Raw genomic sequence first — 25,655 nt, forward strand, 5'->3', positions numbered from 1 at the left:
GAGACTTGTTCAAAGGCTGCCAGGATCCTGCCGGGAGCCATACAAAGTCCTCTTGCTCAGAGACTTGTTCAATGGCTGCCAGGATCCTGCCGGGAGCCATACAAAGTCCTCTTGCTCAGAGACTTGTTCAATGGCTGCCAGGATCCTGCCGGGAGCCATACAAAGTCCTCTCTGAGGGAAGCCCATGGCAATAAATGATGCCTTCACAGCTCACACCACTTATCGAGAGAGAGAGAGAGAGAGAGAGGAGGGAGGAGAGGGGCCGGCAGCGAGGTAGAGAGGAGGGAGGGGCAGGCAGCGAGGTAGAGAGAGAGGGAGGGGCAGGCATCGAGGTAGAGAGAGAGGGAGGGGCAGGCATCGAGGTAGAGAGAGAGGGAGGGGCAGGCAGCGAGGTAGAGAGAGAGAGAGGAGAGGGGCAGGCAGTGAGGTAGAGAGAGAGAGAGAGAGGGGCAGGCAGCGAGGTAGAGAGAGAGGAGAGGGGCAGGCAGTGAGGTAGAGAGAGAGAGAGGAGGGAGGAGAGGGGCAGGTAGCGAGGTAGAGAGAGAGGCAGGCAGTGAGAGAGAGAGAGAGACAGAGACAGAGACAGAGAGAGAGAGAGAGACAGAGAGAGAGAGAGAGAGAGAGAGAGAGAGGGGCAGGCAGCGAGGTAGAGAGAGGAGGGAGGGAGGGGCAGGCAGCGAGGTAGAGAGGGAGGAGAGGGGCAGGCAGCGAGGTAGAGAGGGAGGGAGGAGAGGGGCCGGCAGCGAGGTAGAGAGAGAGGAGGGAGGGGCCGGCAGCGAGGTAGAGAGAGAGGAGGGAGGGGCCGGCAGCGAGGTAGAGAGAGAGAGAGAGAGAGAGAGAGAGAGGAGGTAGGAGGGGCAGGCAGCGAGGTAGAGAGAGTAAGGAGGGAGGAGAGGGGCAGGCAGCGAGGTAGAGAGAGGAGAGGAGGGAGGAGAGGGGCAGGCAGCGAGGTAGAGAGAGAGAGGAGGGATGAGAGGGGCCGGCAGCGAGGTAGAGAGAGAGAGGAGGGAGGAGAGGGGCCGGCAGCGAGAGAGGAGGGAGGAGAGGGGCAGGCAGCGAGGAGAGAGAGAGAGAGAGAGAGAAAGAGAGAGACAGAGAAGGAGAGAGAGAGGCCGGCAGCGAGGTAGAGAGAGAGGGAGGGGCAGGCAGCGAGGTAGAGAGAGAGGGAGGGGCAGGCAGCGAGGTAGAGAGAGAGAGGAGGGAGGAGAGGGGCAGGCAGCGAGGTAGAGAGAGAGAGAGGAGGGAGGAGAGGGGCAGGCAGCGAGGTAGAGAGGGAGGAGAGGGGCCGGCAGGGAGGTAGAGAGAGAGGAGGGAGGAGAGGGGCCGGCAGCGAGGTAGAGAGAGAGGAGGGAGGGGAGGGGCAGCGAGGTAGAGAGAGAGGAGGGAGGAGGGGCAGGCAGCGAGGTAGAGAGAGAGAGGAGGGAGGAGAGGGGCAGGCAGTGAGGTAGAGAGAGAGAGGAGGGAGGAGAGGGGCAGGCAGCGAGGTAGAGAGGGAGAGGAGGGAGGAGAGGGGCAGGCAGCGATGTAGAGAGAGAGGCAGGCAGTGAGAGAGAGAGAGAGAGAGGGGCAGGCAGCAAGGTAGAGAGAGAGAGGAGGGAGGAGAGGGGCAGGCAGCGAGGTAGAGAGGGAGGAGAGGGGCCGGCAGCGAGGTAGAGAGAGAGGAGGGAGGAGAGGGGCAGGCAGTGAGAGAGAGAGAGAGGCAGGCAGTGAGAGAGAGAGAGAGAGAGAGAGAGGGGCAGGCAGCAAGGTAGAGAGAGAGAGAGGAGGGAGGAGAGGGGCAGGCAGCGAGGTAGAGAGGGAGGAGAGGGGCCGGCAGCGAGGTAGAGAGAGAGGAGTGAGGAGAGGGGCCGGCAGCGAGGTAGAGAGAGAGGAGGGAGGGGCAGGCAGCGAGGTAGAGAGAGAGGAGGGAGGAGGGGCAGGCAGCGAGGTAGAGAGAGAGAGGAGGGAGGAGAGGGGCAGGCAGTGAGGTAGAGAGAGAGAGGAGGGAGGAGAGGGGCAGGCAGTGAGGTAGAGAGGGAGAGGAGGGAGGAGAGGGGCAGGCAGCGATGTAGAGAGAGAGGCAGGCAGTGAGAGAGAGAGAGAGAGAGAGAGAGGGGCAGGCAGCAAGGTAGAGAGAGAGAGAGGAGGGAGGAGAGGGGCAGGCAGCGAGGTAGAGAGGGAGGAGAGGGGCCGGCAGCGAGGTAGAGAGAGAGGAGGGAGGAGAGGGGCCGGCAGCGAGGTAGAGAGAGAGGAGGGAGGGGCCGGCAGCGAGGTAGAGAGAGAGGAGGGAGGAGGGGCAGGCAGCGAGGTAGAGAGAGAGAGGAGGGGAGGAGAGGGGCAGGCAGTGAGGTAGAGAGGGAGAGGAGGGAGGAGAGGGGCCAGCAAGGTAGAGAGAGAGAGAGGGAGGAGAGAGGGGCAGCGATGTAGAGAGGGAGGAGAGGGGCCGGCAGCGAGGTAGAGAGAGAGAGGAGGGATGAGAGGGGCAGGCAGTGAGAGAGAGAGAGAGAGAGAGAGGCAGGCAGCGAGGTAGAGAGAGAGAGGAGGGAGGAGAGGGGCAGGCAGCGATGTAGAGAGAGAGGCAGGCAGTGAGAGAGAGAGAGAGAGAGAGGGGCAGGCAGCAAGGTAGAGAGAGAGAGAGGAGGGAGAGGGAGAGGGGCAGGCAGCGAGGTAGAGAGGGAGGAGAGGGGCCGGCAGCGAGGTAGAGAGAGAGGAGGGAGGAGAGGGGCAGGCAGTGAGAGAGAGAGAGAGGCAGGCAGCGAGGTAGAGAGAGAGAGGAGGGAGGAGAGGGGCCAGCAGCGAGGTAGAGAGAGAGGAGGGAGGAGAGGGGCCGGAAGCGAGGTAGAGAGAGAGGAGGGAGGGGCCGGCAGCGAGGTAGAGAGAGAGGAGGGAGGAGAGGGGCAGGCAGTGAGGTAGAGAGAGAGAGAGAGAGAGGAGGGAGAGAGAGGGGCAGGTAGTGAGGTAGAGAGAGAGAGAGAGAGAGAGGAGGGAGGAGAGGGGCAGGCAGTGAGGGAGAGAGAGAGAGAGAAGGGAGGAGAGGGGCAGGCAGTGAGGGGAGAGAGGAGGGAGGAGAGGGGCAGGCAGTGAGGTAGAGAGAGAGAGAGAGGAGGGAGGAGAGGGGCAGGCAGTGAGGTAGAGAGAGAGAGAGGAGGGAGGAGAGGGGCAGGCAGTGAGGTAGAGAGAGAGAGAGGAGGGAGAAGAGGGGCAGGCAGTGAGGTAGAGAGAGAGGAAGAAGAGGGGCAGGTAGTGAGGTAGAGAGAGAGAGGAGGGAGGAGAGGGGCAGGCAGTGAGGTAGAGAGAGAGGAGGGAGGAGAGGGACAGGCAGTGAGGTAGAGAGAGAGAGGAGGGAGGAGAGGGGCAGGCAGTGAGGTAGAGAGAGAGAGGAGGGAGAAGAGGGGCAGGCAGTGAGGTAGAGAAAGAGAGGAGGGAGGAGAGGGGCAGGCAGTGAGGTAGAGAGAGAGAGGAGGGAGGAGAGGGGCAGGCAGTGAGGGAGAGAGAGAGAGAGGAGGGAGAAGAGGGGCAGGCAGTGAGGTAGAGAGAGAGAGGAGGGAGAAGAGGGGCAGGCAGTGAGGTAGAGAGAGAGAGGAGGGAGAAGAGGGGCAGGCAGTGAGGTAGAGAGAGAGAGGAGGGAGGAGAGGGGCAGGCAGTGAGGTAGAGAGAGAGAGGAGGGAGAAGAGGGGCAGGCAGTGAGGTAGAGAGAGAGAGGAGGGAGGAGAGGGGCAGGCAGTGAGGTAGAGAGAGAGAGGAGGGAGAAGAGGGGCAGGCAGTGAGGTAGAGAAAGAGAGGAGGGAGGAGAGGGGCAGGCAGTGAGGGAGAGAGAGAGGAGGGAGAAGAGGGGCAGGCAGTGAGGTAGAGAGAGAGAGGAGGGAGAAGAGGGGCAGGCAGTGAGGTAGAGAAAGAGAGAGAGAAAGAGAGAGGAAGAAGAGGGGCAGGCAGTGAGGGAGAGAGAGAGAGAGGAGGAAAGAGAGGGGCAGGCAGGGAGGAGAGAGAGAGAGAGAGAGGAGGGAGGAGAGGGGCAGGCAGTGAGGTGAGAGAGAGAGAGAGAGGAGGGAGGAGAGGGGCAGGCAGTGAGGTTGAGAGAGAGAGAGAGGAGGGAGAAGAGGGGCAGGCAGTGAGGTTGAGAGAGAGAGAGAGGAGGAAAGAGAGGGGCAGGCAGGGAGGAGAGAGAGAGAGAGAGGAGGGAGGAGAGGGGCAGGCAGTGAGGGAGAGAGAGAGGAGGGAGAAGAGGGGCAGGCAGTGAGGTAGAGAGAGAGAGAGGAAGAAGAGGGGCAGGCAGTGAGGTAGAGAGAGAGAGGAGGGAGGAGAGGGGCAGGCAGTGAGGTAGAGAGAGAGGAGGGAGGAGAGGGACAGGCAGTGAGGTAGAGAGAGAGAGGAGGGAGGAGAGGGGCAGGCAGTGAGGTAGAGAGAGAGAGGAGGGAGAAGAGGGGCAGGCAGTGAGGTAGAGAAAGAGAGGAGGGAGGAGAGGGGCAGGCAGTGAGGTAGAGAGAGAGAGGAGGGAGGAGAGGGGCAGGCAGTGAGGGGAGAGAGAGAGAGGAGGGAGAAGAGGGGCAGGCAGTGAGGTAGAGAGAGAGAGGAGGGAGAAGAGGGGCAGGCAGTGAGGTAGAGAGAGAGAGGAGGGAGAAGAGGGGCAGGCAGTGAGGTAGAGAGAGAGAGGAGGGAGGAGAGGGGCAGGCAGTGAGGTAGAGAGAGAGAGGAGGGAGAAGAGGGGCAGGCAGTGAGGTAGAGAGAGAGAGGAGGGAGGAGAGGGGCAGGCAGTGAGGTAGAGAGAGAGAGGAGGGAGAAGAGGGGCAGGCAGTGAGGTAGAGAAAGAGAGGAGGGAGGAGAGGGGCAGGCAGTGAGGGGAGAGAGAGAGGAGGGAGAAGAGGGGCAGGCAGTGAGGTAGAGAGAGAGAGGAGGGAGAAGAGGGGCAGGCAGTGAGGTAGAGAAAGAGAGAGAGAAAGAGAGAGGAAGAAGAGGGGCAGGCAGTGAGGGGAGAGAGAGAGAGAGGAGGAAAGAGAGGGGCAGGCAGGGAGGGAGAGAGAGAGAGAGGAGGGAGGAGAGGGGCAGGCAGTGAGGTTGAGAGAGAGAGAGAGGAGGGAGGAGAGGGGCAGGCAGTGAGGTTGAGAGAGAGAGAGAGGAGGGAGAAGAGGGGCAGGCAGTGAGGTTGAGAGAGAGAGAGAGAGGAGGAAAGAGAGGGGCAGGCAGGGAGGGAGAGAGAGAGAGAGAGGAGGGAGGAGAGGGGCAGGCAGTGAGGGAGAGAGAGAGGAGGGAGAAGAGGGGCAGGCAGTGAGGTAGAGAGAGAGAGAGGAAGAAGAGGGGCAGGCAGTGAGGTAGAGAGAGAGAGGAGGGAGAAGAGGGGCAGGCAGTGAGGTAGAGAGAGAGAGGAGGGAGGAGAGGGGCAGGCAGGGAGGGAGAGAGGGAGGGCCTCTCTCTCACACTGCACTGCTTAGGTTGTGGCCTATGTACTAGGATATACCTCCCACTCACTGCACTGTAGAAACAGATGCGACGCATATCCATATTCACCACTGCTCGTATGACCCATTTTCATCCCATCTTTTATTCCTCTCTGCACTGGGCCCCAACTTCCCTGGACTATCAGGCTGCAGTAACAAGCCTCTCTGCACTGGGCCCCAACTTCCCTGGACTATCAGGCTGCAGTAACAAGCCTCTCTGCACTGGGCCCCAACTTCCCTGGACTATCAGGCTGCAGTAACAAGCCTCTCTCCTGATGATGAACTTCCCTGGACTATCAGGCTGCAGTAACAAGCCTCTCTCCTGATGATGAACTTCCATGGACTATCAGACGTCAGTAACAAGCCTCTCTCCTGATGATGAACTTCCCTGGACTATCAGGCTGCAGTAACAAGCCTCTCTCCTGATGATGAACTTCCCTGGACTATCAGGCTGCAGTAACAAGCCTCTCTCCTGATGATGAACTTCCATGGACTATCAGACGTCAGTAACAAGCCTCTCTCCTGATGATGAACTTCCCTGGACTATCAGGTGTCAGTAACAAGCCTCTCTCCTGATGATGAACTTCCATGGACTATCAGGCTGCAGTAACAAGCCTCTCTCCTGATGATGAACTTCCATGGACTATCAGGTGTCAGTAACAAGCCTCTCTCCTGATGATGAACTTCCCTGGACTATCAGGCTGCAGTAACAAGCCTCTCTCCTGATGATGAACTTCCATGGACTATCAGGCTGCAGTAACAAGCCTCTCTCCTGATGATGAACTTCCATGGACTATCAGGCGTCAGTAACAAGCCTCTCTCCTGATGATGAACTTCCATGGACTATCAGGTGTCAGTAACAAGCCTCTCTCCTGATGATGAACTTCCATGGACTATCGGGTGTCAGTAACAAGCCTCTCTTCTGATGATGAACTTCAAGTCAATCCCATAGAGAGAGAAGTTTAGTTGGACTGCAGCTAGCAGCTTCTCTCTGAGCTGGCCTGTCTCTCTGAGTGTCTGAGGTGACAGAGGTCTTCGATGGCTCAGCCATCCTCCCACATAACCACTCCTGTGTCTGTGACATCATGCCTGGCCAGGCTCACACCAGACAGAGAGATGCAAGCAGGCTCAGGAACACAAGAACACACACACTCACCACTGGACTCCTCACACTCAAAATACACATACACTGACAAGGTGCTCTGCCCTGGACTAAACCTGGACTAAGGGTCTTCTGTACAGTATCTGTCTTTGTGGCCTTCTGTCTCTATAGTACAGTTTCTGTCTCTAGCTCTTTCTATAGTACAATATCTGTCTCGCTATAGTACAGTATCCGTCTCTCTAGTATTCATCCCTCTTGGCGTTTTTCCTATTTTGTTGCATTACAACCTGTAATTTAAATGGATTTTTAAATATACACAAAATAGTCCAAATTTGTTAAGTGAAATGAAAAAAATTACTTGTTTCAAAAAATGTTTTTAAAAAATGTAAAAAAGGAAAAGTGGAGCGTGTTTATGTATTCACACCCTTTATGTATTCACACCCTTTATGTATTCACACCCTTTATGTATTCACACCCTTTATGTATTCACACCCTTTATGTATTCACACCCTTTATGTATTCACACCCTTTATGTATTCACACCCTTTATGTATTCACACCCTTTATGTATTCACACCCTTTATGTATTCACACCCTTTATGTATTCACACCCTTTATGTATTCACACCCTTTATGTATTCACACCCTTTATGTATTCACACCCTTTATGTATTCACACCTTTATGTATTTATGTATTCACACCCTTTATGTATTCACACCCTTTATGTATTCACACCCTTTATGTATTCACACCCTTTATGTATTCACACCCTTTATGTATTCACACCCTTTATGTATTCACACCCTTTATGTATTCACACCCTTTATGTATTCACACCCTTTATGTATTCACACCCTTTATGTATTCACACCCTTTATGTATTCACACCCTTTATGTATTCACTTTATGTATTCACACCCTTTATGTATTCACACCCTTTATGTATTCACACCCTTTATGTATTCACACCCTTTATGTATTCACACCCTTTATGTATCACACCCTTTATGTATTCACACCCTTTATGTATTCACACCCTTTATGTATTCACACCCTTTATGTATTCACACCCCACCCTTTATGTATTCACACCCTTTATGTATTCACACCCTTTATGTATTCACACCTTTATGTATTCACACCCTTTATGTATTCACACCCTTTATGTATTCACACCCTTTATGTATTCACACCCTTTATGTATTCACACCCTTTATGTATTCACACCCTTTATGTATTCACACCCTTTATGTATTCACACCCTTTATGTATTCACACCCTTTATGTATTCACACCCTTTTGTATTCACACCCTTTATGCCCCTAAATAAGTATTCTGTATTCACACCCATGTATTCACACCTTCAGAAGCCCCTAAATAAGATCTGGTGTAACCAATTACCTTCAGAAGTCACATAAATAGTTAAGTAAAGTCCACCTGTGTGCAAACAACACACACACACACACACACACACACACACACACACACACACACACACACACACACACACACACACACACACACGACCCTATGATCACTCGGCTACACATGCCTATCCCTAATGTAAATATGCCTTGTCCACTGCTGTTTTGGTTAGTCATTTTTGTCTTAATTTACTGTAGAGCCTCCAGCCCTGCTCAATATGCCTTAGCTAGCCCTTATGTTCCACCCCCCACACATCCAGTGACCGCACCTGGCTTAAATGGTGCCTCTAGAGACAAAACCTCACTCATTGTCACACAATGCCTAGGCTTACCTCCACTGTACTCACATCCTACCATACCCTTGTCTGTAAATTATGCCTCAACTATTCTTCCACACCCAGAACCCTACTCCTTTTACTCTGTTCCAAACGCACTAGACGTCCAGTTCTTTAAGCCATACTTTATTCTACTCCTCCTTTGTTCCTCTGGTGATGTAGAGGTTAACCCAGGCCCTGCAGCCCCCAGCATCACTCCCATTCCCCAGGTGCTCTCATTTGTTGACTTCTGTAACCATATAAGCACTGGTTACATGCATGTTTAACATTAGAAGCCGCCTCCTTAAGTTTGTTTTAATCACTGCTTTAGCACACTCCGCCAACCCAGATGTCCTAGCCATGTCAGAATCCTGGCATAGGAAGGCCACCAAAAATCCTGAAATTTCCATCCCCAACTATAACATTTTCCAACAAGATAGAACTGCCAAAGGGAGCGGAGTTGCAATCTACTGCAGAGATAGCCTGCAGAGTTCCGTCATACTATCCAGGTCTGTGCCCAAACAATTCGAGCTTCTACTTTTAAAAATCCCCCTTTCCAGAAACCAGTCTCTCACCTTTGCCGCTTGTTATAGACCCCCTCAGCCCCCAGTTGTGCCATATGTGAATTGATCACCCCCATCTATTTTCAGAGTTCGTACTGTTAGGTGACCTAAACTGGGACATGCTTAACACCCCGGCCATCTTACAATCTAAGCTAGATGCCCTCAATCTCAATCAAATTATCAAGGAACCTACCAGGTACAACCCTAAATCCTTAACCATGGGCACCCTTTTAGATATCATCCTGACCAACCTGCCCTCTAAATACACCTCTGCTGTCTTCAACCAGGATCTCAGAGATCACTGCCTCATTGCCGGAGTCCGTACTGGGTTCGTGGTGAAACGACCACCCCTCATCACTGTCAAACGCTCCTTAAAACACTTCAGCAAGCAGGCCTTTCTAATCGACCTGGCCCAGGTATCCTGGAAGAATATTGACCTCATCCCGACAGTAGAGGATGCCTGGTTGCTCTTAAAAAGTGCTTTCATCTCCATCTTAAATAAGCATGCCCCATTCAAAAAATGTAGAACTAAGAACAGATATAGCCCTTGGTTCACCCCAGACTTGACTGCCCTTGACCAGCACAAAAACATCCTGTGGCATTCTGCATTAGCATCGAATAGCCCCTGCGATATGCAACTTTTCAGGGAAGTCGGGAACCAATATACTCAGTCAGTTTTTTCAAACAGAAATTTGCTGTAGCACAAATTCCCAAAAGTTTTGGGACACTGTAAAGTCCATGGAGAATAAGAGCACCTCCTCCCAGCTGCCCACTGCACTGAGGATAGGAAACACTATCACCACCGATAAATCTACGATAATCGCATTTTTCCACAGCTGGCCATGCTTTCACCTGGCTACCCCTACCCTGGCCAACATCTCAGCACCCCCTGCAGCAACTTGCCCAAACCCCCCCGCTTCTCCTTCACCCAAATCCAGACAGCCAATGATCTGAAAGAACTGAAAAATCTGGATCCCTACAAATCTGGACCCTCTCTTTCTAAAATGATTCGCCAAAATTGTTGCAACCCCCATTACTAGCCTATTCAACCTCTCGTGTCGTCTGAGATCCCCAAAGATTGAAAGCTGCCGCGGTCATCCCTCTCTTCAAAAGGGGAAGACACTCAACCCAAACTGTTATAGACCTATATCCATGCTGCCCTGCCTTTCTAAAATCTTCAAAAGCCAAGTTAATAAACAGATCACCGACCATCTCGAATCCCACCGTACCTTCTCCACTCTGCAATCTGGTTTCCGAGCTGGTCAGGGGTGCACATCAGCCACGCTCAAGGTCCTAAACGATATAACCACCATCGATAAAAGACAATACTGTGCAGCCGTCTTCATCGATCTGGCCAAGGCTTTTGACTCTGTTAATCACTGCATTCTTATCGGCAGGCTCAATAGCCTTTGCTTCTCAAATGACTGCCTCGCCTGGTTCACCAACTACTTCTCAGATAGAGTTCAGTGTGTCAAACCTGTTGTCCGGACTCTGGCAGTCTCTATGGGGGTGGCACAGGGTTCAATTCTCGGGCCGACTCTTTTCGAGGTATATATCAATGATGTCGCTCTTGCTGCTGGTGATTCTCTGATCCACCTCTACGCAGACGACACCATTCTGTATACATTTGGCCCTTCTTTGGACACTGTGCTAACAACCCCCCAAATGAGCTTCAACGCCATACAACACTCCTTCCGTGGCCTCCAATTGCTTTTAAAAAAGCTAGTAAAACTAAGTGTTTGCTCTTCAACCGATTGCTGCCCACACCCTCCCACCCGACTAGCATCACTACTCTGGACGGTTCTGACCTAGAATATGTGGACAACTACAAATACTTCGGTGTCTGGTTAGACTGCAAACTCTCTTTCCAGACTCACATTAAGCATCTCCAATCCAAAATTAAATCTAGAATCAGCTTCCTATTTCGCAACAAAGCCTCCTTCACTCATGCCGCTAAACATACCCTCATAAAACTGACTATCCTACCAATCCTTGACTTCGGCGATGTCATTTACATAATAGCTCCCAACACTCCACTCAGTAAACTGGATGTAGTCTATCACAGTGCCATCTGTTTTATCACCAAAGCCCCATATACTACCCACCACTGCAACCTGTATGCTCTCGTTGGGTGGCCCTCACTACATATCCATCGTCAAACCCACTGGCTCCAGGTCTTTGCTAGGTAAAGCCCTCACTCGCTGGTCGCCATAGAAACACCCACCCATAGCACGCGCTCCAGCAGGTATATTGCACTGGTCTCCCCCAAAGCCAACACTTCCTTTGTCCGCCTTTCCTTCCAGTTCTCTGCCTGCTGCCAATGACTGGAACAAATTGCAAACTTTTCTGAAGCTGGAGTCTTAGATCTCCCTCTAACTTTAAGCATCAGCTGTCCGAGAAGCTTACCGATTACTGTACCTGTACACAGCCAATCTGTAAATAGCACACCCGACTACGTCATCCCCATATTATTACTTACCCTCTTGCTCTTATGCATCCCAGTATCTCTACTTGCACATCATCATCTGCACATCTATCACTCCAGTATTAATGCTAAAATGTAATTATTTTCATCTCTAGGGCCCATTTATTGCCTACCGCCCTACATTTGCACACACTGTACATCGATTTTTCTATTATTTTGTGTTGACTGTACGTTTGTTTATGTGTAACTGTTGTTGTTTGTGTCGCACTGCTTTGCTTTATCTTGGCCAGGTCTCAGTTGTAAATGAGAAATTGTTCTCAATTGGCCTACCTGGTTAAATAAAAGGTGAAATAAATAAATAAGAAAGGCAACAAAGAGACCAAAGAACCCTGAAGGAGCTGCAAAGCTCCACAGCGGAGATCGGAGTATCTGTCCATAGAACCACTTTAAGGCATACACTCCACAGAGCTGGGCTTTAAGGAAGAGTGGCCAGAAAAAAAGCCATTGCTTAAAGAAAAAAATAAGCAAACACGTTTGGAGCCAAAAGGCATGTGAGAGACTCCCCAAACATATGGAAGAAGGTACTCTGGTCAGATGAGACTAAAATTGAGCTTTTTGACCATCAAGGAAAACGCTACGTTTGGCGCAACCCCAACACCTCTTATCACCCCGAGAATACCATCCCCACAGTAAAGCATGGTAGTGGCAACATCATGCTGTGGGGATGTTTTTCCATCAGCAGGGACTGGGAAACTGGTCAGAATGGAAGGAATGGCGCTAAATACAGGGAAATTCTTGAGGGAAACCTGTTTCAGTCATCTAGAGATTTGAGACTGGGACGGAGGTTCACCTTCCAGCAGGACAATGACCCTAAGCATATTTTTGCATATTCAAAGTGGTAGGCATGTTGTGTAAATCAAATGATACAACCTAGAACAAATTGATTTTGGGGTTTGTAAGGCAACAAAATAGGAAAAACGTCAAGGGGGTGAATACTTTCGCAAGCCACTGCTTATAAACTAAGCAAAAAAAGAAACACCCCTTTTTCAGGACCCTGTCTTTCAAAGATAATTTATAAAAATCCAAATAACTTCACAGATCTTCATCGTAGAGGGTTTAAACACCCATGAATGTTCAATGAACCATAAACAATTAATGAACATGCACCTGTGGAACCGTCGTTAAGACACTAACAGCTTAGTGTAGGCAATTAAGGTCACAGTTATGAAGACTTCTACTGACTCTGAAAAACAACAAAAGAAAGATGCCCAGGGTCCCTGCTCATCTGCGTGAACGTGCCTTAGGCATGCTGCAAGGAGTCATGAGGACTGCAGATGTGGCCAGGGCAACAAATTGCAATGTCCGTACTGTGAGACACCTAAGACAGCACTACAGGGATACAGGGTGGACAGCTGATCATCCTCCCAGTGGCAGACCACGTGTAACAACACCTGCACAGGATCGGTACATCCAAACAACACACCTGCGGGACAGGTACAGGATGGCAACAACAACTGCCCAAGTTACACCAGGAACGCACAATCCCTCCGTCAGTGCTGACTGTCCGCAATAGGCTGAACTGAGGGCTTGTAGGCCTGTTGTAGGCAGGTCTTCACCAGCCACACCGGCAACAACGTCACCTATGGGTACAAACCCACCGTTGCGGGACCAGACAGGACTGGCAAAAAGTGCTCTTCACTGACGAGTCGCGGTTGTGTCTCACCGGGGGTGGTGGTCGGATTTGCGTTTATAGTCGAAGGAATGAGCGTTACACCGAGGCCTGTACTCTGGAGCGGGATCGATTTGGAGGTGGAGAGTCCGTCATGGTCTGGGGTGGTGTGTCACAGCATCATCAGACTGCCTGCAATGACAACAAGCTCAATCTCAACGCTGTGCGTTACAGGGAAGACATCCTCCTCCCTCATGTCGTACCCTTCTTGCAGGCTCATCCTGACATGACCCTCCAGCATGGCAATACCACCAGCCATACTGCTCGTTCTGTGGGTGATTTCCTGCAAGACAAGAATGTCAGTGTTCTGCCATGGCCAGCGAAAAGTCCGGATCTCAATCCCATTGAGCACGTCTGGGACCTGTTGGATCGGAGGGTGAGGACTGGGGACATTCCCCCCAGAAATGTCTGGGACCTTGCAGGTGCATTGGTGGAAGAGTGGGGTAACGTCTCACAGCAAGAACTGGCAAATCTGGTGCAATCCATGAGGAGGAGATGCACTGCAGTACTTAATGCAGCTGTTGGCCACACCAGACACTGACTGTTACTTTTGACTCCCCCTTTGTTCAGGGACACATTATTCCATTTCTGTTAGTCACATGTCTGTGGAACTTGTTCAGTTTATGTCTCTGTTGTTGAATCTTATGTTCATACAAATATTTACACATGTTAAGTTTGCTGAAAATAAACGCAGTTGACAGTGAGAGGATGTTTTTTTTATGAGTTTATATCTCCTCTCTATATAGTACAGCATCTGTCTCTCCTCTGTATTAGAGGTCAACCGATTAATCGGAATGGCCAATAACAATCGGTAATCTGCATTTTTGTCACCGATTATGGCCGATTACATTGCACTACACGAGGAGACTGCGTAGCAGGCTGTCTACCTGTTACGCGAGTGCAGCAAGGAGCCAAGGTAAGTTGCTAGCTAGCATTAAACTTATCTTATGAAAAAAATTGAATCAGTCTTCACATAATCACTAGTTAACTACACATGGTTGATGATATTACTAGTTTATCTAGCTTGTCCTGCGTTGCATATATCCGCTTAACGGGTGATGATTTAACAAGCGCATTTGTGAAAAAAAGCACTGTCGTTGCACCAATGTGTACCTAACCACAAACATCAATGCCTTTCTTAAAATCAATACACAAGTACATATTTTTAAACCTGCATATTTAGTTAATATTGCGTGCTAACATTCATTTCTTTTAACTAAGGAAATTGTGTCTCTTCTCTTGCGTAACGGTTCCGTATTTCACTGAAAGAATAAACGTTTTGTTTTCGAAATGATAGTTTCCGGATTTGACCATATTAATGACCTAAGGCACGTATTTCTGTGTGTTATTATAATTAAGTCTATGATTTGATATTTGATAGAGCAGTCTGACTGAGCGATGGTAGGCAGCAGCAGGCTCGTAAACGTTCATTCAAACAGCACTTTCATGCGTTTTGCCAGCAGCTCTTTGCTGTGCTTCAAGCATTGCGCTGTTTACGACTTCAAGCCAATCAACTCCCGAGATTAGGCTGGCAATACTATAGTGCCTATAAGAACATCCAATAGTCTAAGGTTAATGAAATACAAATATTAGAGAGAAATAGTCCTATAATTCCTATTATAACTACAACCTAAAACTTCTTACCTGGGAATATTGAAGTCTCATGTTAAAAGGAACCACCAGCTTTCATATGTTCTCATGTTCTGAGCAAAGAACTTAAACGTTAGCTTTTTTACATGGCAAATATTGCACTTTCACTTTCTTCTCCAACACTTTGTTTTTGCATTATTTAAACAAAACTGAACATGTTTCATTATTTATTTGAGACTAAATTTATTTTATTTATGTATTATATTAAGTTAAAATAAGTGTTCATTCAGTATTGTTGTAAATGTCATTATTACAAATATATTACAAATAATTAAAAATAATAAATAAAATTTAAAAAAATATATATAATATAAATATATATATATATATATTTTTTCCCATCTCAAATAATTACAAATAATAAATACATAAAATATATATATACACACACACACATTGTAAAAAAAAACAAGTTATAAAAAAAAATATATATAATATTTTTAAATCGGCTGATTAATTGGTATCAACCATAAATCGGTCAACCTCTACTCTGTATAGTACAGTATCTGTCTCTGTGGCCTTCTCTCCAGTGGGTCACAGTCACCTCTGGCAGTGGTGGCTAGTGCTGGTGGACAGCCAGCGACTAAGGTGTTGATAGGGGGTTTCCACCGGTGAGGCACCTGCTCTGATCACGACTACATTCCTCCTGTGCCAAAGGAAGGAAGGGATTTTCCCCAGGACATTGGCTGCTCCCTTCAGTGATAGATACATACTGTACAACTAGCTAAGTGTATGTATCTCTATGGCTTCCCTCCCCTTGCTGAAGTAGTGGAAAATGCTGGATTTTAGCCCATGCACCTGCTCTGATCAGTTCCCCCTGTGCCAGAGGAAGGAAAGGGTTTTCCCCAGGCCACAAAGCCCATTAGCTTATTCGCCTCTGCCTGCTGAAGCGGTGGAAAACGTTGGATTGACTAGGCCAGATGCAGACAGACACAGGAAGATGGCCGTCCCTCCGTCCTCCTCTCACAACTGACCCCGGACAGAACTCCAGTGGAATAAAGGCTTTCTTTCCGTCAGCTCTACTCCTAATAAAACTCCAGTGGAATCAAGGCTTTCTTTCCGTCATCAGTAGACACTGCAGTACAAGGTGATGCATGATGACATATCCAGTGGAAGGCTGTGGTTCTGACTGATTACCTGACATGATACAACACCTTGGGCTTGACTGAAAGGTCCATCAACTCCTGTCACTCAAAGACTCAATGCCTGTCTGGCTGGCCGACTGCCCGCCCGCCCGCCCGCCCTGTCTGGCTGGCCGACTCCCTGTCTGGCCGACTGCCTGCCCGCCCGCCCTGTCTGGCTGGCCGACTGCCCGCCCTGTCTGGCTGGCCGACTGCCCGCCCGCCCGCCCTGTCTGGCTGGCCGACTTCCCGCCCGCCCGCCCTGTCTGGCTGGCCGACTGCCCGTCCTGTCTGGCTGGTCGACTGCCCGCCCTGCCGAATGCCCGGCCGAATGCCCACCTGCCTGCCGACTGCCTGCCCGACCGACTTGCTGACTCACTGCCTGCCTGGCTGGCTGGCTGGCTGGGATCATTAGTGATATAGAGAAAAGGCCAAAGGTGGAGTGAATTAATTTCATCAAGAATGTTTAACCTGATGAAGCAAAGGCCATGTCAAACTTGAGAATATCTGTAATGATTAGGAATCAAGATGGACAGCCACAAGATGATATTAATTGGGTTTTGATGGTGGGATGAGGAGAAGGACAGTGCTAGAGGGAGATTAAAATGAATGACTTAGGTAGAGGTAGAGTTATTAAGACAAACGGCAAGACGTTCAATAGCCATGGTAGCAGGGGCACTACTCATGTGCCTGGGACTGGGTTGAAAACAGTCAGTTCAACACAAGGCAGTAACCAAGTACCATCACAACACATACCATACACAAACCTCACCACAAGACCAACTTGGGCAAGACACAGACATTATTAAGTAGCTTATCCATCTCTATTCACACGATTAACATCAGGCATTAGGTATTATAGGTGAAGCTTTCAATTCAAACCATAACCAGACAAACTCACAACCTGCATAGCAGAGTTCAGTCAGACGACCCAAAGCAACTTACCGCCCATGGGCCTGGCTCTGCACAAACAAACCAAGAAATCAACCAATCCTGTTAAAATCTGCTTAAATTCAACATTCAGCTGGACAAGAATAAGAAGCATCAGAAATACCACCAATCAATGAGATGTATTTCATGGCCCGCCCTTCTTTCTGCAGTGCTGAGAGAAATGATAGCTAGCTAAGACATGCTAGCTTATTGCTGAAGCACTCAGCCTTAATCCAGTAAATGACTGCAGTGCCAAGCTGAGGCAAGCTACTGCTCAACAGCATACTCATATCAATACCATTAACCTAACTCCTGTCATTTATCTTTACCGAAGTGCTCTGGGAGATGTATTGAGGGACTGAATACATTACATGAAGCTGTTATGGAGAGAGATATGGGTCTGTATTATGGTGTTATGGAGAGATATGGGTCTGTATTATGGTGTTATGGAGAGATATGGGTCTGTATTATGGTGTTATGGAGAGATATGGGTCTGTATTATGGTGTTATGGAGAGATATGGGTCTGTATTATGGTGTTATGGAGAGATATGGGTCTGTATTATGGTGTTATGGAGAGATATGGGTCTGTATTATGGTGTTATGGAGAGATATGGGTCTGTATTATGGTGTTATGGAGAGAGATATGGGTCTGTATTATGGTGTTATGGAGAGACATGGGTCTGCATTATGGTGTTATGGGAGAGATATGGTCTGTCTGTATTATGGTGTTATGGAGAGATATGGGTCTGTATTATGGTGTTATGGAGAGATATGGGTCTGTTATTATGGTGTTATGGGTTAGAGAGATATGGGTCTGTATTATGGTGTTATGGAGAGGGTCTGTATTATGGTGTTATGGAGAGAGATATGGGTCTGCATTATGGTGTTATGGAGATATGGGTCTGATTATGGGTCTGTCTATTATGGTGTTATGGAGAGATATGGGTCTGTATTATGGTGTTATGGAGAGATATGGGTCTGCATTATGGTGTTATGGAGAGATATGGGTCTGCATTATGGTGTTATGGAGAGAGATATGGGTCTGTATTATGGTGTTATTATGGGTCTGCATTATGGTGTTATGGAGAGATATGGGTCTGCATTATGGTGTTATGGAGAGATATGGGTCTGTATTATGGTGTTATGGAGAGATATGGGTCTGCATTATGGTGTTATGGTTAGAGATATGGGTCTGCATTATGGTGTTATGGTTAGAGATATGGGTCTGCATTATTCTGTTATGGAGAGAGATATGGGTCTGTATTATGGTGTTATGGAGAGACATGGGTCTGCATTATGGTGTTATGGAGAGATATGGGTCTGCATTATGGTGTTATGGTCAGAGATATGGGTCTGCATTATTCTGTTATGGAGAGAGATATGGGTCTGCATTATTCTGTTATGGAGAGAGATATGGGTATGCATTAATGTACTATGGAGAGAGATATGGGTCTGCATTATTCTGTTATGGAGAGAAATATGGGTCTGCATTATTCTGTTATGGAGAGAGATATGGGTATGCCTTAATGTACTATGGAGAGAGATATGAGTCTGCATTATGGTGTTATGGAGAGAGATGGGTATGCCTTAATGTATTATGGAGAGAGATGGGTCTGCATTATGGTGTTATGGAGAGATATGGGTATGCCTTAATGTATTGTGGAGAGAGTTATGGGTCTGCATTTGTGTGTTATGGGGAAAGATATGGGTCTGCATTATGGTGTTATGGGGAGAGATGGGTCAGCATTCATGTGTTATGGGGAGAAATATGGGTCTGCATTATTCTGTTATGGAGAGAGATATGGGTCTGCATTATGGTGTTATGGAGAGAGATATGGGTCTGCATTATTCTGCTTTGGAGAGAGATATGGGTCTGCATTATTCTGTTATGGAGAGAGATATGGGTCTGCTGTTATGGAGAGAGATATGGGTCTGCTTAATGTATTCTGTTTATGGAGAGAGATATGGGTCTGCGTTATTCTGTTATGGAGAGAGATATGGGTATGCCTTAATGTATTATGGAGACAGATATGGGTCTGCATTATGGTGTTATGGAGAGAGATATGGGTATGCCTTAATGTATTGTGGAGAGAGATATGGGTCTGCATTATGGTGTTATGGAGAGAAATATGGGTTTGCGTTATTCTGTTATGGAGAGAAATATGGGTCTGCATTATTCTGTTATGGAGAGAGATATGGGTCTGCATTATTCTGTTATGGAGAGAAATATGGGTCTGCATTATTCTGTTATGGAGAGAGATATGGGTCTGCATTATTCTGTTATGGAGAGAGATATGGGTCTGCATTATTCTGTTATGGAGAGAGATATGGGTCTGCATTATTCTGTTATGGAGAGAGATATGGGTCTGCGTTATTCTGTTATGGAGAGAGATATGGGTATGCCTTAATGTATTGTGGAGAGAAATATGGGTCTGCATTATTCTGTTATGGAGAGAGAGATGGGTCTGCATTATTCTGTTATGGAGAGAGAGATGGGTCTGCATTATTCTGTTATGGAGAGAGATATGGGTCTGCATTATTCTGCTAAATAATCTGTTGTTTTGTCCTTAATTATACATGGTATGTAAGCCGTTTATAGACAGGTTCTTTCTGGTGCTGGGAAATCAGATGATGGTGTCCTCTGTGTGAGTGTGTGTGACCTGCTTCTGAGCTACATGCAAGGTGATAAACATCTGCCAAAATAGCAGAGCCTCATTAACGCATTACAATATTGCACACGCACACACAGTTTGTTAGTTAGCTGCAGCGTGAACAACCTTCTGCATGGATCATTAAACCATCGGACCTAGATGATAAACCTGATGGGTGTCTCAGAGAGAGTCACGTCAGCCGTACACCTCATATACCCAGCTTATCCACACAGAAGTCTGTGGCTTTCCTTCATCTAGGGTTACTTTATACATTTTATTCACCTTGAAGTCCCTTCATGTTATTTTTGGGAACTTCATAGTTTTTTGGTTTATACACACCCCAAAGAGTTTAAGGTTGAGTGATGGTACCTGCTTTTTTTCACCTTAATAGACTCAAGTTAGGTCAAACCACTCTGTATGTCATGCTAGCGTTATTCAACACACCATACAGTTGAGGGGTTCAGTCAGTCAGTCAAACTTACCCTTTTCTTCAGAGCCTCCAGGGACTCAAACTCCAGACGTGACAGTTTGATCTGGATGTGTTTGGGGACGTCTGGGATCACAAAGGCCAGGATGAACTTGGAGGCCAAGAGGAAGTGCTGCAACCACAACAGCAGACAGAGGAACAACAGGGAAGTATGGGGACACTTTAGGACATGTAACAGGAAAAGTAGACATGTATTATGATGTTATATTGGACTGAGAAACTAGATTTCTCTATTATCCTAGAATTCAGAAACAGAAATATATATATAGTTGATATAATTAATAGTTTTAGACTGATTGAACAGATGCAACGTGATACGCTGCTGAAGTGAAACATCACAACACAATCTAAACTGCTCTGGAGACAAACACCATCAACGACCGGTGTCCAATCATTGACATTGACTCGTGTTTTCACGTGAAACCTGCGTCAGGTAAAAGAACCCGTACAACCATAAACAAGCCAAACCACAGAATCATTATTTAGATTTAATTTTTTATTGATCCGTTATTTTACCGGATATAATGCTGAAAGGGTTACCATTTAAGAGATCACGCCTCTTAACTAAGGACCAGATAATCAAAGAATGTCTTGAAATACTGTAAGCAAAACAGGAGACTACAGGGTGACAAACATGCAGTAAGACCCTGCTGATTATTCTGTGAGAGAGTTAAGAAGCTGAAGACCCTTCTGGACCCTAACTCTTTAAATCAGCCCCTAAGCAGTTCACTGGAGCTCAATATTAAACTGTAATGGTAAAGACAGGCAAGAGGGCTTTGCTGAAAATACAATCCCAATCTCTCAAAAGGAAGAGAGAAGAGAGTGCTGTGAATACAGAAAGAGGCCCCCCAGTACAACACTGGCCCACCCTCCTCCCTCTGAGGTGATTGGAAGAGACAGATGAACAGCAGACAAAGGGGAAGTGGGGTGAGGAGGACGACTCGTGGCAAAGAGCACACCTGTTATCTTCACAGCCCCTCTGAGGTGAGGTAAGATAAGGTGTGAGAGAGAGCGGTAGCAACCTGACCAATATCCAACACATACATCATTTTTTTCTCAATACATTTTTTACGGCCGAGAGAAGTGTACTTCGAACTGCATGACCAGAAACCAGCTTTATTACTCTGAATCGATGCCAACACACTGCTATGCAAAGCAGGTCTGTCATTGCTGGAGAATTGCCAGCTGCCACAACACGCTGTACCTCATCAGTATGTGCCAGCCGAAATTCCATCGGATTCAGCCACCGCTTTCATCGCAGTAAAAGGCTTCATACATGTTAGGCCTGACAAATGTTGTCGACTGAAAACTTCCAAACACTGTTATTACAGGCTGTTTTCTCCTATGGAAAGTGTTCTTCAGATAGGTGGTTTGGGCTAGAAGGATGGGGAGGTGTGTGTGGCGCTCCCTCTCTCCTTCAGCCGTACACTACTTTATTACAGACAATTGTGTATCCCAATTGGCAACATAATACCTTTATAGTACACTACTTTTGACCAGGGCCTCTCAGGGGTAGTGCACAATGTAGGGAAAAGGGGGCCATTTGGGATGCAGAAAATGTGAGCTAAGTAGTAGAATTTACAGTATAGCGAATGTAAAAGGGCGAAGGGAGTCCAGTCTGTCTGGCCTCAATGCTGACTGAGGTTGTTACACTGATTGATATGCAACATTAAAAACACCACAGCCTTTTAGCTGATTGGTACTTGACAATAGGAGTTTATGGGCATTTAGAGAGATAAGGTTGGCTTGGCACACGTTGGAAAACCAAAGAACATTAACAAATGCAAATGTTAGTTGAAAAGGGTACATTTCATCTTGAGGCCCTGACTCAATATCAAACTACTTCTCTATGATGCTCTAAACAGTGCAGAAGTGTGAATTGAGACAGTACCTGTAAGTGCTAGCATGGCAATCTGTGGCCTTTTGTACCACAATCCCCTCTGCTCAGTATTCACCCCATGTAGCTGGGGCCAGAACTGCACTGCCTAGTTCATTTAGCAAATTAGCATTTCAATCCACTTTGATTCCAACTGATCGGGAGTCATTTTTTACCATTTATTCTGTGAAGCAGCACGAACAGAATTTCTTAATCTAACTTTTCAGGTCGGGGGTTTGTGAATAGATCTCGTCTGAAAGGCGGCCATTGGTGGCTTGCCATAAACACTTCGACATGTTGCGGAGACATGGTTCTACAGTAACCCTTGGGACAGCCAACTGCAGAGTGAGAATGAGCCTCATGGAGCACCGTGCATTCACACAATGTGACAGGCCAGAGTCTGGCAGCAGACTGTGTGTTCTATAAGGATATGAGACTAATGCAGAAAGAGGTGGCACGTCTCCCACATGAGAATGAATGATTACATCAAGATGATTCATACCAAGTTACTTCAGCTCGATCCAATTTCCGTTTATTGATCTCTCGAGGCAGGTACTGTTTCCTCTACTGTTCCTCGATGTACCGCAAGGTCGGTGTGAGACCTGTTCCTCTGGGCCCTGGTCAAAAGTAATGCTCTATATAGGGAACATGGTGCTATTTGGGATGCACCCAAGGCATTGATGGGCAGAGGAGACAGGAAGGGTTGTGGAGAGGTCTCCAGGCCTGCAGAGATTATTCAGTACAGCAGGCAGGTAGCTTCAATAAGACTAGACTGGAGCCATATATAGTAGAAGAATAGCATTGAACAGGACTACAAAGGGCTGTAAATAGAGTTGCCAGTCAGCAGGGGGGCACAGCTTCACACAGAGCTGATGCACACTACATTAATACACAGGTTCAGTCCCAAATGGCACCCTATTCCATATATAGTGTACTACTTTTGACCTGTGACCTATGGGCCCTGGTCAAAAGTAGTGCACTAAATAGGGAATATGGTGGGATTCAGGGCACAGTATCTGAGTCAATGCACAGATATGACTAGAGCTACCACTAGGCTGATCGTGCTCTACAGAATAGAAAAGGAGACCACAACCATGTTGACAGAATCAGACATTCAGTTACTGGGTACAAAGGGTTCTGGTCTTCAACAACACACACCACAGACTACATCACAGTGGCTTCAGAGGACAATAGCTGATTTCCCTTTGGCAAAGCAAACCGTGAGGGAGAAAGATAGACAGCGTTGTTAGGAGCCAAACAAATAAAGCCAGCTGCATTATACCAGGCAGTGTTATCATATTTCAGCATTATAAAGGACCAAGGCAAGAAGGGACGGCTAAGGAACGGTCTATTTTGTTGTTGTCATTTAGCAGATGCTCTTATCCAGAGCGACTTACAGGAGCAATTAGAGTTAAGTGCCTTGCTCAAGGGCACCGACAGATTTTTCACCTAGTTGGCTAGGAAATTCGAACCAGCAACCTTTCGGTTACCTCCCTATACATTCTGACATCTCTTGACTCTGTCATAGTACTAAACACTTCCTAATAACCATCTTTAAGGGCCGCCCTCACCTAGGACGATGACTATAACAAAAACTATCAAGATACAAATCTAAAATTATCATTCTAGTTCATGTCCTAGGTGTGGACGGCCCTTAACACTGCAGTGAATATCAAGCCCACTTTATCTACAGTGCGAGTTCAATTTCAGTTCATCCCCATGAAAATAATAGCCCCTCTCCCACTTCCCATACCTACAGTAGATACATGCCCACCGTTCATTATGACTCATGTTGTGAAATACCAACCATATGGGGTTTTGCGGCACGATTTCAGAGGCACAATTCAGATATCGTCAGCACACTAGTGTTATGGATCTGTGACACCCTCCTGCTATTCTGGCTGTTACACCAATGACACAGTAAGAGTGGTTAATAAGACCATACACAGTCTGCAGTAGAGTTGGGCTGCATACACTCCCATTATGTCCCATCTTAAGAAGTCGTCTCCACCTGCGTCCTTGATCGTCAGCAGGCTAAACGGACATCTTCACTTCACCTCTGCAGTAGCGGTGTGCCAGCCCAGCTTCTGTGTCCAGACAGAGGTACTTACTACTCCACCATACATCACAACTCCCCTTCCTCTCTCCTCTGTGTCAACCTTTATTTGAGATAAATCACCAGGACAGACAGAGCAAACCGAGTGAGTGACTGACTGACCGTCCTCTCCTCTCCTCTCCCAGACATCCTCTATGCATCCCCCAGACAGGTCATTAGTATTTCATCCTGGGTTGTGAGTTACAGGACAAACCTCTGTGAGAGTTGTCACTGGATGTTCTGTTTCTGTCCACACACACACACACACACACACACTTCCATTAGCTGGCTTTCGGGATAAAAAAAAAAGAAAAGCCAACAAATAAAATTGGAAAGGCCAATTTTACATTTTTCAGCTAAATGTTCTGGTCTGTTGCATAAGATTCATTGCTTTTTAACATTTTTTTTTATTGTCCCAAAACTGTCCCAGGGTCTGTTTGGGCTATTTTGTTTCTCGACAAGCTGACCAATAGAATAGGTCAATTATTTTTACTATGGGGGATAGTAGATTGACATAGGCGGTGAGCCCATAATGCTAGGGGAAGCTAAGCTTTCCCTAAGTAAATTGAAATAAATTGCCAAAATGATAGCCTAATTAGCCTAGAATTACAGAAATAAAATCATTCAAAATAGGCAACTAAATCATGATTTAGCCACAGAGGACCATTAGCTTCCCCTAGTCTTGTTGTTTTAAATCTCATTGACTACAAGTCGGAAGGAAAGGCAGCTCACGCAATTTAGGCTGTGCACGTTGCAAATATCAAATAGATGATTGTTGAGTTGGGACTGTCAAGGAAAAGTAGAAGACCAGCAAGCCATATCGCAATAATTATAAATTAAATTGCGGGGAAACATAGTTTGGAAAGCAAATGGCTATTGCTGTAAAAGAAGACAATGAAAATACTCAAATCTGTCTTTTAGTAACAACAGTAGGCCTATAGTCTATCTTATTGGCACCAGTACATCCCTGGTGAGTGCGCACTGCGCATATTCACTCTATCAGTGCTACTTTAAAGTTAGTTATTGGACAACAGTTTCCTGCTCCAGTTTAGATGGAGGTCATATTCTATTTGTCTCCCCTGATAGTAGGACCATTATATGGACAACGTCATTTTAATTGATTGTTTATCAGTGTTGGCAGAGTTTGTCTGATTAAAAAAGATTTTGCTTCGGTCTCCAGCAGGGCCGGTGTTGTGCCTAAAATCCCCCCCCCCCCAACACCTCTTCGCGTGAACACGCACACACTCAATTCTTCATTGCTGCGACTTGAGATTTCTGATCACATTAGGCTGTGTTTCATTTGATTTTTTATGTCAGTTTGATCGTGGGGGAGAATCTAGTAATGTCTGCAGTTTTCGGTTTGGCTATTTGTTTCAAGTGTATTAGTCTATAAATAAATATCTTTGCCAAAATTCATCATCTCTCCCACGTCTTATTCAACTAGTAGTTGCTCTGAAATGTTTGTTGCTTGACTACATTTTACTCCCTTGTCTGTAATATACTCCCTTTACTCCCTTGTCTATAATATACTCCCTTGTCTGTAATATACTCCCTTTACTCCCTTGTCTGTAATATACTCCCTTTACTCCCTTGTCTGTAATATACTCCCTTGTCTGTAATATACTCCCTTTACTCCCTTGTCTGTAATATACTCCCTTTACTCCCTTGTCTGTAATATACTCCCTTGTCTCCCTTGTCTGTAATATACTCCCTTTACTCCCTTGTCTGTAATATACTCCCTTTACTCCCTTGTCTGTAATATACTCCCTTTACTCCCTTGTCTGTAATATACTCCCTTGTCTGTAATATACTCCCTTTACTCCCTTGTCTGTAATATACTCCCTTGTCTGTAATATACTCCCTTGTCTGTAATA

The 25,655-nt window shown here is 47.3% G+C and overlaps 1 protein-coding gene across 3 annotated transcripts in view; it reads right to left on the minus strand.

Annotated features, from left to right (window-relative positions):
- The window catches only part of ano10a (anoctamin 10a), a 46,784-nt gene that overhangs the window by 4,770 nt on the left and 16,359 nt on the right, over positions 1–25,655 (minus strand). For 2 of the 3 annotated variants that reach the window (XM_042319139.1, XM_042319140.1), the window contains exons 12-13: positions 19,806–19,922; positions 16,687–16,703 (exon numbers count right to left, since the gene is read on the minus strand). In XM_042319139.1, the coding sequence (XP_042175073.1) occupies positions 16,687–16,703; positions 19,806–19,922 (134 nt within the window). The remainder of the gene's footprint in view (positions 1–16,686; positions 16,704–19,805; positions 19,923–25,655) is intronic. The other variant, XM_042319141.1, reaches the window with a different exon arrangement.

Source organism: Oncorhynchus tshawytscha, unplaced genomic scaffold (genome assembly GCF_018296145.1).
Source record: "Oncorhynchus tshawytscha isolate Ot180627B unplaced genomic scaffold, Otsh_v2.0 Un_scaffold_7589_pilon_pilon, whole genome shotgun sequence".
NCBI classification, from domain to species: domain Eukaryota; kingdom Metazoa; phylum Chordata; class Actinopteri; order Salmoniformes; family Salmonidae; genus Oncorhynchus; species Oncorhynchus tshawytscha.